Source organism: Coregonus clupeaformis, unplaced genomic scaffold (assembly GCF_020615455.1).
Source record: "Coregonus clupeaformis isolate EN_2021a unplaced genomic scaffold, ASM2061545v1 scaf0066, whole genome shotgun sequence".
Taxonomy (NCBI): domain Eukaryota; kingdom Metazoa; phylum Chordata; class Actinopteri; order Salmoniformes; family Salmonidae; genus Coregonus; species Coregonus clupeaformis.
This window is the reverse complement of record NW_025533521.1, coordinates 174,215-192,091: the sequence shown is the minus strand read 5'-3', so window position 1 is coordinate 192,091 and position 17,877 is coordinate 174,215. Positions and strand designations below refer to the sequence as shown.

General features: G+C 42.3%; 1 protein-coding gene across 1 annotated transcript; it reads left to right on the top strand.

Moving 5' to 3' along the window:
* Positions 1 to 6,676: 6,676 nt before the first annotated feature.
* On the top strand, positions 6,677 to 17,877 carry LOC123483295 (voltage-dependent calcium channel gamma-4 subunit-like). The gene is made up of 4 exons (XM_045212972.1): positions 6,677 to 7,209; positions 15,121 to 15,204; positions 16,479 to 16,619; positions 16,818 to 17,877. Exons 1-4 carry the CDS (start codon positions 6,993 to 6,995, stop codon positions 17,372 to 17,374), a joined length of 999 nt encoding a protein of 332 aa, XP_045068907.1. The 5' UTR covers positions 6,677 to 6,992; the 3' UTR covers positions 17,375 to 17,877.

The window sequence follows — 17,877 nt, the reverse complement described above, 5'->3', positions numbered from 1 at the left end:
AAGTTGATGTATATAGAATGTTGTGAACAGTCAATGGGGAAACTGCCAAATGCTTGAATACTTGTTTAAAGTCCTAAATGATTATCCTTTGCATATGGCCTCTAAATTAATGTTTATGTTTGGTTTTTGTGTTCGTGTTTGTCCGTGCGTGTGTGCATGCATCCATGCGTCTTCCCTGTCTGTTGCCAGGGCAATTATCAAAAAGCTCATTTGTATCAAGGTATAACAGCTTGGGTGCCTACCTGAAATATTTTAAAAGAGCATCTTGCTTTTAATCATTGGTGTACCTCTACAGGATTCAAACTGATTAAACTCAGGGGAGTGGAGACTCAGCCCTTTGAAAATCAGGCTCCCACTTCAAACCTCCAAAAAGCCATGACTAAACAGCACAGCATTTCCCAAACTTGGTCCTGTGCTATTTCAGCGTTTCCCAAACTCGGTCCTGGGGACCCCCATTTTGTTTTTTTGTCCTAGAACAACACAGCTGATTCAAATAATCAAAGCTTGATGAAAAGTTGATTATTTGAATCCGCTGTGTAGTGCTAGGGCAAAAACCAAAATGTGCACCCCTTGGGGTCCCCAGGACTGAGTTTGGGAAACGCTGAAATAGCACATCACTGATTCTCTCTAGCAGGACTTTTTCAAAGGCAATCCCCCACCGAGGGTAATCTTTCCTGCATGGTTTTATGTCAATGGTCGAGGGACACTTCACCACATTTAACAAATACAGTGGGGGAAAACAGTATTTTGTCAGCCACCAATTGTGCAAGTTCTCCCACTTAAAAAGATGAGAGGCCTGTCATTTTCATCATAGGTACACGTCAACTATGACAGACAAAATGAGAAAAACAAATCCAGAAAATCACATTGTAGGATTTTGAATGAATTTATTTGCAAATTATGGTGGAAAATAAGTATTTGGTCAATAACAAAAGTTTCTCAATACTTTGTTAAATACCCTTTGTTGGCAATGACACAGGTCAAACATTTTCTGTAAGTCTTCACAAGGTTTTCACCCACTGTTGCTGGTATTTTGGCCCATTCCTCCATGCAGATCTCCTCTAGAGCAGTGATGTTTTGGGGCTGTCGCTGGGTAACACGGACTTTCAACTCCCTCCAAAGATTTTCTATGGGGTTGAGATCTGGAGACTGGCTAGGCCACTCCAGGACCTTGAAATGCTTCTTACGAAGCCACTCCTTCATTGCCCGGGCGGTGTGTTTGGGATCATTGTCATGCTGAAAGACCCAGCCACGTTTCATCTTCAATGCCCTTGCTGATGGAAGGAGGTTTTCACTCAAAATCTCACGATACATGGCCCCATTCATTCTTTCCTTTACACGGATCAGTCGTCCTGGTCCCTTTGCAGAAAAACAGCCCCAAAGCATGATGTTTCCACCCCCATGCTTCACAGTAGGTATGGTGTTCTTTGGATGCAACTCAGCATTCTTTGTCCTCCAAACACGACGAGTTGAGTTTTTACCAAAAAGTTATATTTTGGTTTCATCTGACCATATGACATTCTCCCAATCCTCTTCTGGATCATCCAAATGCACTCTAGCAAACTTCAGTCGGGCCTGGACATGTACTGGCTTAAGCAGGGGGACACGTCTGGCACTGCAGGATTTGAGTCCCTGGCAGCGTAGTGTGTTACTGATGGTAGGCTTTGTTACTTTGGTCCCAGCTCTCTGCAGGTCATTCACTAGGTCCCCCCGTGTGGTTCTGGGATTTTTGCTCACCGTTCTTGTGATCATTTTGACCCCACGGGGTGAGATCTTGCGTGGAGCCCCAGATCGAGGGAGATTATCAGTGGTCTTGCATGTCTTCCATTTCCTAATAATTGCTCCCACAGTTGATTTCTTTAAACCAAGCTGCTTACCTATTGCAGATTCAGTCTTCCCAGCCTGGTGCAGGTCTACAATTTTGTTTCTGGTGTCCTTTGACAGCTCTTTGGTCTTGGCCATAGTGGAGTTTGGAGTGTGACTGTTTGAGGTTGTGGACAGGTGTCTTTTATACTGATAACAAGTTCAAACAGGGGCCATTAATACAGGTAACGAGTGGAGGACAGAGGAGCCTCTTAAAGAAGAAGTTACAGGTCTGTGAGAGCCAGAAATCTTGCTTGTTTGTAGGTGACCAAATACTTATTTTCCACCATAATTTGCAAATAAATTCATTAAAAATCCTACAATGTGATTTTCTGGAGAAAAAAATTCTAAATTTGTCTGTCATAGTTGACGTGTACCTATGATGCAAATTACAGGCCTCTCTCATCGTTTTAAGTGGGAGAACTTGCACAATTGGTGGCTGACTAAATACTTTTTCCCCCACTGTATGATGTTAAAGAGTGGTGAAGTTTCCCTTCAAAAGATCCTAAATGTTGCAGCTTGACACTTTTTCCTGTATGGTGGAGGTGTCCATAATTAACAACACACACACACACACACACACATATTAGTGAAGTTTGAGTCCAGAGCTGTGTTTCTGAGCAGCTTACCACAGCCTGAGGGATTGGTTTGTTCTCTTCCTTCTCTCTTCCTTTGTTCCTTTCTTTCTTTCTTTCTTTCTCTGCCTAATATGATTTCTATCTCTCCTCCCCTCCTGTTCTCTGCTCCAAGCCCTGTCTAGACACTCACTATCTCCTCTGACATCATAGGGGGAAGCAATGTTTATTCCTCGCCCCTCTTCATACCCAGGACCATACTGAACCCGAATGGCATCCTATTCCCTACACTCATTTAAAAAAGGGATCCAAAAAAAGGTTATTCGGCTGTCCCCATAGGAGAACCCTTTTTGGTTCCATGTAAAACCCTTATTGGTTCCAGGTAGAATCATTTTGGGTCCCATGTAGAACCCTCTGTAGAAAGGGTTCTACTGTACATGGAACCCAAAAGCGTTCTACCTGGAACCAAAATGGTTCTACCTGCAACCAAAAAAGGTTATTCAAAGGGTTCTCCTATGGGGACAGCCGAAGAACCCTTTAAGGTTCTAGTGAGCACCTTTTTGTCTAAGCGTGTATGTAGTGCTAAATACGATTTTTAGATTAGGTTTACCAGAGAAAGTTCTACAAATTATACAAAGATACTCATGAGTCACTCCAACAAAATTAATGTCATTATTTGAAATAACTGGCCATCATTTTGAACATCTTGGCTTTGAAAGAAGCCATCTTTAAGATGTCCACATGCACACAGCATTCTTGGAAGTGCTACGCTCACAGATACAGTGCATTCGGAAAGTACTCAGACCCCTTGACTTTTTCCACATTTTGTTACTTACAGCCTTATTATAAAATTTATTAAATCGTTTTTCCCCCCCCTCATCAATCTACACACAATACCCCGTAACGACAAAGCAAAAACAGGTTTTTAGAAATGTTGGCACATTTATTACAAATAAAAAACCGAAATCTCAGTACTTTGTTGAAGCACCTTTGGCAGCGATTACAGCCTTGAGTCTTCTTGGGTATGACGCTATAATCTTGGCACAACTGTATTTGGGGAGTTTCTCCCATTCTTCTCTGCAGATCCTCTCAAGCTCTGCAAGGTTGGATGAAGAGCGTCACTGCACAGCTATTTTCAGGTCTCTCCAGAGATGTTATATCGGGTTCAAGTCCGGGCTCTGGCTGGGCCACTCAAGGACATTCAGAGACCTGTCCCGAAGCCACTCCTGCATTTTCTTGGCTGTGTGCTTAGGGTCGTTGTCCTGTTGGAAGGTGAACCTTTGCCCCAGTCTGAGGTCCTGAGCGCTCTAGAGCAGGTTTTCATCAAGGTTCTCTCTGTACTTTGCTCCATTCATCTAGTCTCCCAGTCCCTGTCGCTGAAAAACATCCCCACCATGCTTCACCGTATGGATGGTATTGGCCAGGAGAAAAGCAGCGCCTGGTTTCCTCCAGACGTGACGCTTGGCATTCAGGCCTAAGAGTTCAATCTTGGTTTCATCAGACCAGATAATATTTTTTCTCATGGTCTGAGAGTCCTTTAGGTGCCTTTTGGCAAACTCCTAGCAGGCTGTCATGTGCCTTTTACTGAGGAGTGGCTTCTGTCTGGCCACTCTACCATAAAGGCCTGATTGGTGGAGTGCTGCAGGGATGGTTGTCCTTCTGGAAGCTTCTCCCATCTCTACAGAGGAACCCTGGAGCTCTGTCAGAGTGACCATTGGGTTCTTGGTCACCTCCCTGACCAAGGCCCTTCTCCCCTGATTGCTCAGTTTGGCCAGGCGGCCAGCTCTAGGAAGAGTCTTGGTGGTTCCAAACTTCTTCCATTTAAGAATGATGGAGGCCACTGTGTTCTTGGGGACCTTCAATACTGCAGAAATGTTTTCGTACCCTTTCCCAGATCTGTGCCTCAACATAATCCTGTCTCGGTGTTCTACGGACAATTCCTTCGACCTCATGGCTTGGTTTTTGCTCTGACAGGCACTGTCAACTGTGGGACCTTATATATACAGGTATGTGCCTTTCCAAATCATGTCCAATTGAATTTACCACAGGTGGACTCCAAACAAGTTGTAGGAACATCTCAAGGATGATCAATGGAAACAGAATGCACCTGAGCTCAATTTCGAGTCTCATAGCAAAGAGTCTGAATACTTATGTAAATAAAGTATTTTTTTTTAAATATTTGCAAACATTTCAAAAATCCTGTTTTTCCTTTGTCATTATGGGGTATTGTGTGTAGATTCATGAGGGACATTTTTAATGTAATACATTTTATAATAAGGCTGTAATGTAACAAAATGTGGAAAAAGTCAAGGGGTCTGAATACTTTGTACATTTGTATTCCACACATCATACTAATACCAAGGAGGCCTACCATTGAGATAGATGGCACCATGCCATTTCAGTTCAAACTCATCACCGACCAGCATAATCCCCTTGGAGGGGGTTACGCAGATTATCTCTGATATTGCTGTCTGCTTGAGTTCAAGATGCCAGAGACTATAAGTAATAAAAATAACATTTTGTTGCAATGTGCAACACATACACTACCGTTCAAGTGGTCCATTTCTCTCTCACACACACACAGGAAGTGAATCAGAGAGTGGGGGGGCTTTCTGTCAAAAGGATGGGACATAAACGACAGTGAGCTAGCCAAGCCCAGCAGGCTCTCTCTCTGTGTGTCTGTGAAAGGGAAACGGTCTGCGTGGACCCCAGCTGAACCAGCTAAAGCCCGGACCTTAAAGGGACCGTTCACCCCCTGAAATTACAGTTAAGTTGTCATAACTCTCAAAAGTGGTCTAAAGTCTGCAGGCCACAATTCCAATGAATGGGAGTTGGAGGTTTGACGACAAGCTTTAATTCAGGCGTGAATTATTTACACTCATTTTGGTGTGAAATTATGGTCATTTTCTGACCATTTCTACACTGAAAAAGAATATATTCGCAACATGTAAAGTATTGGTCCCATGTTTCATGAGCTGAAATAAAAGATCCCAGACATTTTCCATACGCACAAAAACCTTATTTCTCTCAAATTTTGTGCACAAATTTGTTTACATCGCTGTTAGTGAGCATTTCTCCTTTGTCAAGATAATCCATCCACCTGACAGGTGTGGCATATCAAGAAGCAGCATGATCATTACACAAGTGCACCTTGTGCTTGGGACAGTAAAAAGGCCACTCCAAAATCTGCAGTTGTGTTAAACAACACAATGCCTCAGATGTCTCAAGTTTTGAAGGAGCGTGCAATTGGCATGCTGACTGCATGAATGTCCACCAGAGCTGTTGCCAGAGAATTGAATGTTCATTTCTCGTTTTAGAGAACTTGGCATTATGTCCAACTGGCCTCACAACCGCAGACCACATGTATGGCGTCGTGTGGGCGAGCGGTTTGCTGATGTCCACATTGTGAACAGAGTGCCCCATGGTGGCGGTGGGGTTATGGTATGGGCAGGCGTAAGCAACAGACAACGAACACAATTGCATATTTATCGATGGCAATTTGAATGCACAGAGATAACGTGATGAAATCCTGAGGCCCATTGTAGTGCAATTAATCCGCCTCCATCACCTCATGTTTCAGCATGATAATGCACGGCCCCATGTCACAAGGATCTGTACACAATTCCTGGAAGCTGAAAATGTCCCAGTTCTTCCATGGCCTGCGTACTCACCAGACATGTCACCCATTGAGCATGTTAGGGATGCTCTGGATCGAAGTGTACGACAGCATGTTCCAGGTCCCGCCGATATCCAGCAACTTCGCACAGGCCTTGAAGAGGAGTGGGACAACATTGATCAACTTTATGCGAAGGAGATGTGTTGTGCTGTGTGAGGCAAATGGTGGACACACCAGATACTAACTGGTTTTCTGATCCACACCCCTACCTTTTATAAAAGGTATCTATGACCAACAGATGTATATCTATATTCCCAGTCATGTGAAATTCATAGATTAGGTTCTATTTCATTTATTTATATTGACTGATTTCCTTATATGAACTGTAACTCAGTAAAATCTTAGAAATTGTTGCGTTTATATTTCTGTTCAGTATATTTTCATTTTTTCCCCCTCAATGGGATATGGGGGTTTGCCTTATTAGATATTAGTTGTTATGTTGTATCTTTCTGATGCCTCGACTCGAGACCCATCATTGTAGTCGCTCATTGGTCAGCTGAATATAAGGTGTGGTCTTGGTAGAAGATGTTGCGCTCTTTGGCAAATCAATTGAGTAGCCAAAGCAATTCGCTCATCGAAAAACACCATTCCATTCTTGGGTGGGAACATCAAGAAAACGTGCAAGTTAATAAAATTCAACCTGTGGAGGAATCAACGACTTCTGCGATGTGAATTTTGGGGAATTAAATCCGTGAGAAGCGTGAAAAGGAAAAATCAACAGAACTTAACCATTAAGAAGCACACCAGTTGAAGTTTACATGAAAGTTCTAGAGAAAAACGACAATGATAGTCATATTCTGCCGCACCAATTCGCCATATGGATAGAGCACGCGCCTCTTTAGTTTGTTTGTAGCGGTTGTGGATTATTATGAGGCGTCATGGCGTGGTGTGACCGTGGGTGTCAGATACTGCTGACCATCGTGGGCGCTTTTACAGCTTTCAGTCTGATGACAATAGCTATTGGGACCGACTACTGGCTCTATTCTCGGGCGTACATATGTAACGCCACCAATGTCACCACGGACGACATGCAACCCAAGAAAACTAGAGGCGACCTGACGCACTCCGGGCTGTGGCGGATTTGTTGTATAGAAGGTACTTTGTCAGCTTTCTGGTGTATTCTTTTGAGGTTTTTGCATTTGGTTAATACAGGAAAGTATCTGATAAATGAATAATTAAAGTGCGTAAAAGTAGCACATGTTTAGTTTGTGGCACCAGTTTTTAGTTAGTATAGTGTATTATGATACGACTTTGTGTGTTGGGGGCGTTTGAGGAATCACTTAGGTGACAAAACCTTTTTGTCTACACTGAAATAAACTGTCCATGCACAGAGTGAAAAGTTGTTAGAGCGTTTGATAGAACGCGAAGCGCAGCTGGAGGTGTAGGCTACTCGTACACGTAAACTCAGTGATTGTGGGCGCGTTATACCATTATGTATCCCTGTGCGTAATGCAATGTAGTAGGCCTACTTGATATTTTTGCTTCGGATATGACGTGGCCTTGTTACCATATACTGTACATGCATAATGCACGGCTGTATGGAAGTGTGCAATAAAACTAATTCATAGCCTACTCAACCCGTTTATAATCAATGGCTTTCTTTTAGGAGTGCAAAACTACGAGTTCAACTTCAGACTTTTTAGATGCACTTCTCCAAACGGTGGTTCTTTGTCCATCCAGTTCAGTGTATGTGATGCTGTTGCTTGGCAACTACACCTAAGAAATTGCTATGGAAACATGAGTGAGATTTAGAAATAGAGCTATCTGCAAATACGTTTCTAAGTGTATGTTTTTCACCAACAAGAGATGGAACGAATAGATAAGTTACTTTGCTAAGAGAGTTGCACAGCAATGAAAGATTCAGTCAACTTAATTTATATTGTCTACCCATTTGAGGCAGGTGCTGAGCATTGTATCTATCGATACATCTTAATCAATACGATCAATCCGTTAAGTGGTATCACATCCAGATCAATATAGCATCTAAATGACATAATGGATAATTAATCGATGTTGGATCTCTACTTTTCCCCACCAAACCCCAGTCATTTACTCTTCTCAATTGAAGTAGCCACTAGCCAGCTCTTCCATATTACTTGCGTCACTGGCTAAATCAACTACGTTAATAAATATGCAGCAGCTAACCGCTGTAGCTAGTGTTGAGATTAATAGATTGTTCTCCAGCGAACTGCAAGCGAACTGAAGTGCACTTAAGTAAATTGGCCAGGGGAAAGATGGACACTTTCACTTAACATTTTCCTTATCAAACCTTGCTATATGATACAAAAGCGATTTGTTAGGTAAATGTTACTTGGCGTTATTTCTTCTGTAGGCTAGCAAGTGAAGCATTGAGTAAAACGCGTTTCTTCAAAGTCGAATCAAGTGCGCATGAAGTTGCTAGAAATCGAGCCTGCTGGTTTGGTGCTGTCCATTGTGCGTGGTGCTGAAACGTGTATTCACAAAGCGCAGCGGAAAGCGATGACTCCCTTGAGAGAATATTAACGCCACTGGAGAAGACCATTTCAACTTCCACAGTCAATATGTTTTGAGTAACAGCATGAATTACAAGCTACAGACTGATAAGTTACATTATTCAGTGGCAAAGAAGAATACTAACACACACACACACACACACAGAACGAGAGAGAGAGAGCAAGAGAGAGAGTGCGAGAAGCCAAGTTTGACAAAAAATAAAATTCTCCCTCATTGCTATTCCATGCATGTTCACAGCTAGGCAACACAATGTCAAGTGTCAACATTACCCAAAATCCTCTTTCCATTTCTCCACCCTTTGTACTTTTCCATACCTTTTATCCAACCCCTATCATGACATAACATATATGTAGCCGACTATAACTTACTAAATTGGCCTCACACTGCTCTCCTCTTTAACGAAGTGTTCCAAATGGAAAGCTCTTTATTTAGTGCCTTGTAAAACAAAATGTTCTTCGCTGCGGGAGAGCACAAGGGAGGCTTTTAAGACGTGCACGGAACGACTTGAGTCTTGTTCCCAACTCGCCTTAAAATCAAACAAGAACTCCCACTTAACCAGCGCTTCCCTCCTGCGTTTCTCTCTATGTCGACGCGAGACGAGATGACGCACTTAATAGTGAGAGAGAGCGACAAAGTGGGAGGGGTCTTAGTTCCTTCTTAGTGGATAGACACCTGTTGAATGACTATCAATCTCTCTTTCAGATGAGTTCTTTCTTTGTGTTATTGAATGGCTTTTGATTTTGAATAGCTATTGTTGCTTGCCAGACTGAATAAGAAATACTTCTTGATGATCATGAGGAAGATGCATGGGTCTTGTTGGTTGTTTTGTTCTGTGAGGTAACTGTTGAATGATGTTTGTAATAAGCAAAAGGGGGTTTGTGAGAGACTGTTTATAGCTAGCAAAACACATTTTTGAGGTTTTAAAACATTGTGTTGTGTTTTTTGTATATGCATGAGCACGCGCACCAGTCCCTGTATGAATGCATTAGTAAAATGTGAAAGGGCTCCTCTGAGATGTAGGCATGAAATGTGCTTCTTGGGCACCAGGAGGAGGTTGCCATGGCAAAGCTATGCTGAGTAATAAAGGATGCACTGTTGTGTCGCAAGCAAACAGACTGGGTGTCCACTAGTTACCACAGCCACAAAGTCAAAATTGGCTATATTGTAAAAATTGAGTTCTGGTCTTAATTTAAGATTAGGCATAATGTTAGCAGTGAGGTTAAGGTTATTGTTAGATTCAAGATCACATTTTAAGAAGAGAAATAGAAGGGTTTATGACTCTGGTAACTTGTGTCGACCGACAGACAGGGGAGAAAGAGTCTCTCTCTCTCTCTCTCTCTCTCTCTCTCTCTCTCTCTCTCTCTCTCTCTCTCTCTCTCTCTCTCTCTCTCTCTCTCTCTCTCTCTCTCTCTCTCTCTCTCTCTCTCTCTCTCTCTCTCTCTCTCTCTCTCTCTCTCTCTCTCTCTCTCTCTCTCTCTCTCTCTCTCTCTCTCTCAGCAATTTGAGATCAGCTTGGCCGGGATTCAATCAAAGACACATTGTCAACAAACGCATTGCACTTTACTTTTAAATGTAATTTACACCTGAGCTGACATCCACATTGTTTACTGTCAATGTCACATCTATGAACATCAGGGAAATTGTCTTTAAAAGTTTACATTTATGGCATGACTGCTATTGGGGGTACTCACCTCAGAGCCTGCAGGTCCAAGACTACTGCTAGTTTCCCTTTTCCATGGTACTAGTTTTGATTGTTTAAAATAAAATGTAATTTGTCACATGCGCGGAATGCAACAGGTGTAGACTTTACCGCAAAATGCTTACTTACGAACCCTTTCCCAACAACGCAGTTAAAAAGTACGAAAATTAGCTAATAAAAATATAAAATAGTAACAGTATAACAATAATGATGCTATATACAAGGAGTACCGGTATCGAGTCAATGTGCTGGGGTATGAGGTAGTTGAGGTAATATGTACTGTAGGTAGGGGTAAAAGTGAATAGGCAATCAGGATAGATAATAAACAGAGTAGCAGCAGCGTATGTGGAGAGTGTGTTTTGTTTGTGTGAGCATATGTAGTGTGTGTTGGAGTGTCAGTGTAAGTATGTGTGAATGTGGGGGTAGATTCCAGTGAGTGTGCATAGAGTCAGTGCAAAAAAGTGTCAATGCAGTAGTCCGGGTAGCCAATTAAAGTCACTGATTGGCCATAGATTCCACTCACCTGGTGTCCTGAATCAGTTCCTGATTAGAGGGGAAGAATAACAATCAGCAGTGTCTTGGAGATACCAATCATAGAAATAGAATCACCACACACAGACCAATAAACCACTTAAAAGACATGTTTACATAACTATCGTCTCTCATAAATGATTGATATCTGTTTTGGAGTGAATTAAGTCAGAGCGTGAAGTAAGTCCCTGTTCATTCGCATACTTGACTTGAGTTCCCAACCTCTGGGTGAGGCAGCAATTTCAGTGGAAAGTGAGAAACGTTTCAATATTCATGTCATCCCCATGTTTTATTCTCTTAAAAGTGCAGAGAACATTTTCTTAACCAAGAGTCAAACTCTTTGAATGGAAGGTGCCTTAGGGCTGAAAAACATCAGAACTCTTTTGTGGGTGTGCAGACTGACGTTCCTGTCCTCAGTTGGTTTCAAATATGGGGGTGAAACTAAGCTCGCTACGTCTAGGGGTCCTAGGTCTACCTAAATTGTCCATAATCTGATATAAATGTGTTCATTTCACGTGAGAAGTCAGTTAAGCAATGCATGTGTCCTTATGGCAGACAGTGTACTCGGCAGGGTCCAGGGTAAGCTTGGTCCACCAGGCCAAGCAGGTTATCAATGTTCATGAAAAGAAACAATCAATCAATCAAATGTATTTATAAAGCCCTTTTTACATCAGCAGATGTCACAAAATGCTATACAGAAACCCAGCCTAAAACCCCAAACAGCAAGCAATGCAGATGTAGAAGCATGGTGGCTAGGAAAAACTCCCTAGAAAGGCAGGAACCTAGGAAGAAACCTGGAGAGGAACCAGGCTCTGAGGGTTGGCCAGTCCTCTTCTGACTGTGCCGGGTGGAGATTATAGGAGTACATGGCCATTTAAGGCCATATTGTTCTTCAAGATGATTCAATGTTCATAGATGACCCGCAGGGTCAAATAATAATCACAGTGGTTGTAGAGGGCGTAACAGGTCAGTACCTCAGGAGTAAATTTACATTTAAAATGTAAATGTAAATGTCAGTTGGCTTTTTATAGCCGAGCATTCAGAGGTCGAGACAGCAGGTGCGGTAGAGAGAGAGAAAGAGTCAAAAACAGCAGGTCCGGGACAAGGTAGCATGTCCGGTGAACAGGTCAGGGTTCCCTAACCGCAGGCAGAACAGTTGAAACTGGAGCAGCAGCATGACCAGGTGGACTGGGGACAGCCAGGAGTCATCAGGCCAGGTAGTCCTGAGGCATGGTCCTAGGGCTCAGGTCCTCCTGGGGGGGAAGGAGAGAGGGAGAGAGAGAGAATTAGAGGGAGCATACTTAAATTCACACACGGGCATATCAAATGAAAAGTGTCCAAGCAAACACAGGAAAATGCTTCCGGGATGGGAGGCTACTCAATTTACCTCTCACTCCACCATTTACTGTCAATAACTTGCACCTACCTGTAAGCAAGGGTTGGAACCGGTTCAGAACAGAAAACCAGAAAATACATTTGTAGTAACAGAATCAGAACCGGGAACGAAAGTGATATATACTGTGCCGGAACAGAACCGAACCGTTATTTTAAAAGCATGGGAACCAGTTAATAATGTTAATTTTACAGCTTCTACCCCCAAGCCATAAGACTGCAGGTTGGAACAGGCAGGTTCCAACCCCTGCCTGTGAGCAATTACTCTTTCTTAACCCTGTTGGCACTTTAAATGACCTAGCCTGGCCACTGCTGCCCCTAGTGGTGGGATGTGTATATTGAAAATAGACTGTCTAACTGTGTACACTCTAACCGCTAGAATACCTAATTTCCTAGCAGTGATAGAAAATGTCCCTTGCAGATTGACAATCCTTTTAAATAAATGAATAATTCACAGGTTAAATTATTTGTTTTGTATGGAAATCAGTGGGGTAACAACAAAATAATCAGCATTATAATAGGCATCTCTTGTTTGGCAATCAATTTGTATTGTCATTTTTAATTATGACAATTAAGCAACCCCAATGTACGGTAAATATGCAATCTCTAAGACTTAGTGAGTGCCTTTACAGCTCAACACAGAAGTGCATTGAGTATTGTGAACCATTTTAGCTTCACTTCCACTGTGACATGTCATGAGGCATAATATATTTTTCTAATGTGCAGACATTGTTCATGTACAACCATTGTTGAATTAGTATAGTGTTGTTGTATAGTGTTCTCTCAACTCTCACTTACCTTACCTGCTACGCCCCCTATGGACATTATTTATCCTGCTGCTCCCCTGCATGTTGGAGTTCGAAGCCTAAGTTTTTCACTGTACCTTGCAGTCACACCTGCAACCCTGTACATGTGACTATTAAACAATCTGAATCTATGCTCTATTGGAGTTAACACATACAGTACCAGTCAAAAGTTTGGAAACACCTACTCATTCCAGGGTTTTTCTTTATTTTTACTATTTTCTACATTGTAGAATAATAGTGAAGACATCAAAACTATGAAATAACACATATGGAATCATGTAGTAACCAAAGAATTGTTAAACAAATCAAAATTGATTTTATATTTGAGATTTTTCAAATAGCCACCCTTTGCCTTGATGACAGCTTTGCACACTCTTGGCATTCTCTCAACCAGCTTCATGAGGTAGTCACCTGGAATGCATTTCAATGAACAGGTGTGCCTTGTTAAAAGTTAATTTGTGGAATTTCTTTCCTTCTTAATGTGTTTGAGTCAGTCAGTTGTGTTTTGACAAGATAGGTGGAGGGGGGTATACAGAAGATAGCCCTATTTGGTAAAAGACCAAGTCCATATTATGGCAAGAACATCAGTACTTTAAGACATGAAGGTCAGTCAATGCGGAACATTTCAAGAACTTTGAAAGTTTCTTCAAGTGCAGTCGCAAAAACCATCAAGTGCAATGATGAAACTGGCTCTCATGAGGACCACCACAGGAATGGAAGACCCAGAGTTACCTCTGCTGCAGAGGATACGTTCATTAGAGTTACCAGCCTCAGAAATTGCAGCCCAATAAATGCTTCACAGTGTTCAAGTAACAGACACATCTCAACATCAACTGTTCAGAGGGGACTGTGTGAATCAGGCCTTCATGGTCGAATTGCTGAAAAGAAACCACTACTAAAGGACACCAATAATAAGAAGAGACCTGCTTGGGCCAAGAAACACGAGCAATGGACATTAGACCGGTGGAAATGTCTCCTTTGGTCTGGAGTCCACATTGGAGATTATTGGTTCCAACCGCCGAGTCTTTGTGAGACTGTCTGTGATTTATTTAGAATTCAAGGCACACTTAACCAGCATGGCTACCAGAGCATTCTACAGCGCTACACCATCCCATCTGGTTTGGGCTTAGTGGGACTATAATTTGTTTTTCAACAGGACAATGACCCAACACACATCCAGGCTGTGTAAGGGCTACTTTACCAAGACAGAGAGTGATGGAGTGCTGCATCAGATGACCTGGCCTCCACAATCCCCTGACCTCAATCCAATTGAGATGGTTTGGGATGAGTCGGACCGCAGAGTAAAGGACAACAAGTGCTCAGCTTATGTGGGAACTCCTTCAAGACTGTTGGAAAAGCATTCCAGGTGAAGCTGGCTGAGAGAATGCCAAGAGTGTGCAAAAATGTCATCAAGGCAAAGGGTGGCTATTTGAAGAATCTCAAATATAAAATATATTTTGATTTGTTTAACACTTTTTTGTTTACTACATGATTCCATATGTGTTATTTCATAGTTTTGATGTCTTCACTATTATTCTACAATGTAAAAAAAAATGTAAAAATAAAGAAAAACCCTTGAATTAGTAGGTGTGTGTCACGCCCTGGCTCTGGGGACTCTTAAAAGTTGAGCCAGGGTGTGTAGTGTCTATGTTGTAGTTTCTACGTTTTTTGTTCTAGCTCGTGTTTTCTATGTTGGCCAGGGTGGTTCCCAATCAGAGGCAGCTGATTCTCGTTGTCTCTGATTGGGAACCATACTTAGGCAGCCTGTTTTGCACAGTTGATTGTGGGATCTTGTTCTGTATAGGTTTGTGTTGGTGAACCTTTAGACTTCACGTATCGTTTTGTTCATGTTGGAAAGTACTCATTAAAAGATGTACGCCTATCACGCTGCGCCTTGGTCTGCCTCTTACAACGATCGTGACAGTGTGTCCAAAGTTTTAACTGGTAGTGTATATATATAAAAAATCATTAGCCATGTTTCAAATGTCCACTAACCTGCATGAGCTGGAATCCACTTCTCGACCCTTCTCTGTGAAGTGTGCACTGTTTTATAACAGACTTTCTGTGGTTCTTTTGACTCCACAGGAATCTACAAAGGAAGCTGTCTTCGGATCAATCACTTCCCAGAAGATAACAACTATGACACAGACAGCTCGGAATACATCTTACGTAAGTGCTTGTCTCCCGCCATCACATCCGGATGTCTTTTCATCCTTTGTCATCGTGTGTAAAGCACACAATGCCCATAGATACTCAATGGTTGCCCATAGATACTCAATGGTTGCCCATAGATACTCAATGGTAGCCAGTGGACATGGGGTGCTTTATCTGTCATAACTCTCTTGGCCCTGGCCCATAACAGCATGATGTCATGAGAGTAATTGGAGCTATGTAGAGACAGACTGTGATGGCATAAGTCCTGGGTTGATATAGAGCCATCAGTGGTGAAGAAATTACCCAATTTTCATACTTGAGTAAAAGTAAAGTTACGTAAATAGAAAATGACTCAAGTAAAAGTGAAAGTCACCCAGTAAAATACTACTTGAGTAAAAGTCTAAAAGTATTTGGTTTTAAATATACTTAAGTATCAAAAGTAAATGTATAAATAATTTCAAATTCCTTATATTAAGCAAACTATTTTTTTTACAGATAGACAGGCGCACACTCCAACATTGACATAATTTACATAAGTTAGGGAGTCCGCCAGATCAGATGCAGAAGGGATGACCAGGGATTTTCTCTTGATAAGTGTGTGAATTGGACTAGTTCCCTGTTTTGCTAAGCATTCAAAATGTAACGAGTACTTTTGGGTGTCAGGGAAAATCAATGGAGTAAAAAGTACGTTATTTTCTTTAGGAATGTAGTGGAGTAAATGTTGTCCAAATATAAATAGTAAAGTACAGATACCCCAAAAAACGACTTAAGTAAAAATGCTTTAAAGTACTACTTAAGTACTTTACACCACTGAGAACTGTGTTTAAGAGTGGTGTGAGTAAGCAGAGGGTGTCTCCAGTATGACTGATAGAGGGTGTGCTAACCGCTGCTAGCACTCTGCCTGCTGTGTATTGGCAACACTCTTACAAAAATAAATGTATAAAACGATGCTGTCATTTTTATAGAACTAAGAAAAAAGGGCTTGTGTCATAGTTTTATTTAACTTTTAAAAAATAAACTTCAAAACTGTGTGTTAGTGACGATGCTAAAATGTTCTAGTCCTTTACATGTGTTGGCTACATGCATGTAATGCAATAGCAGCCAAAATGGTGCACACTTCTCTGTACATCCATAATGGATTGACACCAGAAAATGCACAGATAGTGAGTTAGTGACGATGCTAAATGTGCTAATGCTGTAAACATGCTAATCATCCTAAACATACTAATGTTGTAGTCATGCTAACATTGTAAACATGCTAACCATCCTAACTGCTATGTACTACACAGGTATAGTGCGGGCCTCCAGCCTCTTCCCAATTCTGAGCAACATCTTGTTGTTGCTGGGAGGACTGTGTGCCGGGGCTGGGAGGATCTACAGCAATAGGAACAACATCCTGCTCAGCGCCGGCATCCTGTTTGTGGCTGCAGGTAGGTGGCATCACACAGCTATTGACAATATTGCAATGGCGAATCCCTGCATATTTAGCATTGCCTTTGAGTTGACATTACCCACTAATTTATGTTTACATATACTGTATAGATTTTTGAAAACACTAAGCTACTATATGGGCAAAGCCCTACAAGTCCACCTCTCAGTTCTACCTCTTTCTCTATGTATCTCCTCAGGTCTAAGCAACATCATCGGCATCATCGTCTACATCTCCAGTAATGCCGGTGACCCCAGCGACAAGAAGGACGAGGACAATAAGGCCAGCTATGGATACGGCTGGTCTTTCTACTTCGGAGCTCTGTCCTTCATCGTGGCCGAGTCCGTCGGCGTTCTCGCTGTCAACATCTACATCGAGAAGAACAAGGAAACGCGGTGCCGGGCGAGGCGTGAGTTCATCAAGACCACCTCGTCCAGCTCGCCCTACTCCCGTATCCCTAGTTACCGTTACCGGCGGCGACGCTCCCGTTCTAGTTCCCGCTCCACCGACCCGTCCCGAGAGACCTCACCCGTTGGGGTGAAGATGGGAGGAGGAGGGGGAGCAGGCGTAGGAAGTGGAGCAAGCTTTGGGATGCCCATGGGTGGGATCTCCATGTACGCCCTCAGTAGGGACTCTATGAAAAGTGGGATAGCTGGGTACTGTAGTCCAGAGCGTGACACAAGCTTCCTGCAGGTCCACAACTGCTTCCAGAAAGATCTGAAGGAGGGTGTGAACAGGAGAACGACACCCGTATGAGCGTTGGAATGCATCTCTAAACTTGGTAGGATACAGGAGACTTCACAAAACTGTAAAGGAAACAGTTGGACAGCACAGGATCCAGGATCATTGTGGCAACTACAATACCCAGACTATCTTCCATGTTGAAAGGTCATAGTTCATATGATGGAGTGTGTCTTTTCTTTCGTATAACACATTTCAGTCTGTCTTTGTTTGGATGTGGAGGAGAAACTTTGGTAAAGCTACTATAAGTTCATTTACAAAAAGACTACAGAAACCCAGACCTTTAGTAGCAATGCTTTTGTTATACAAAAAAAGTGTTTTGCATATCCCACAACAAATGGTCGTCATATCTTGTTGTTTTGATGTTGTTAAGTGATAACTCACTGGAGGGGTTTGATTTTGCCATTGCAACTGGTGCTATACACTTTCAACAACTTTGAATATTCTGATTACACTCTTAGAAAAAAGGGTTCTTCGGCTGTCCCTATAGGAGAACCCTTTTTGGTTCCAGGTAGAAC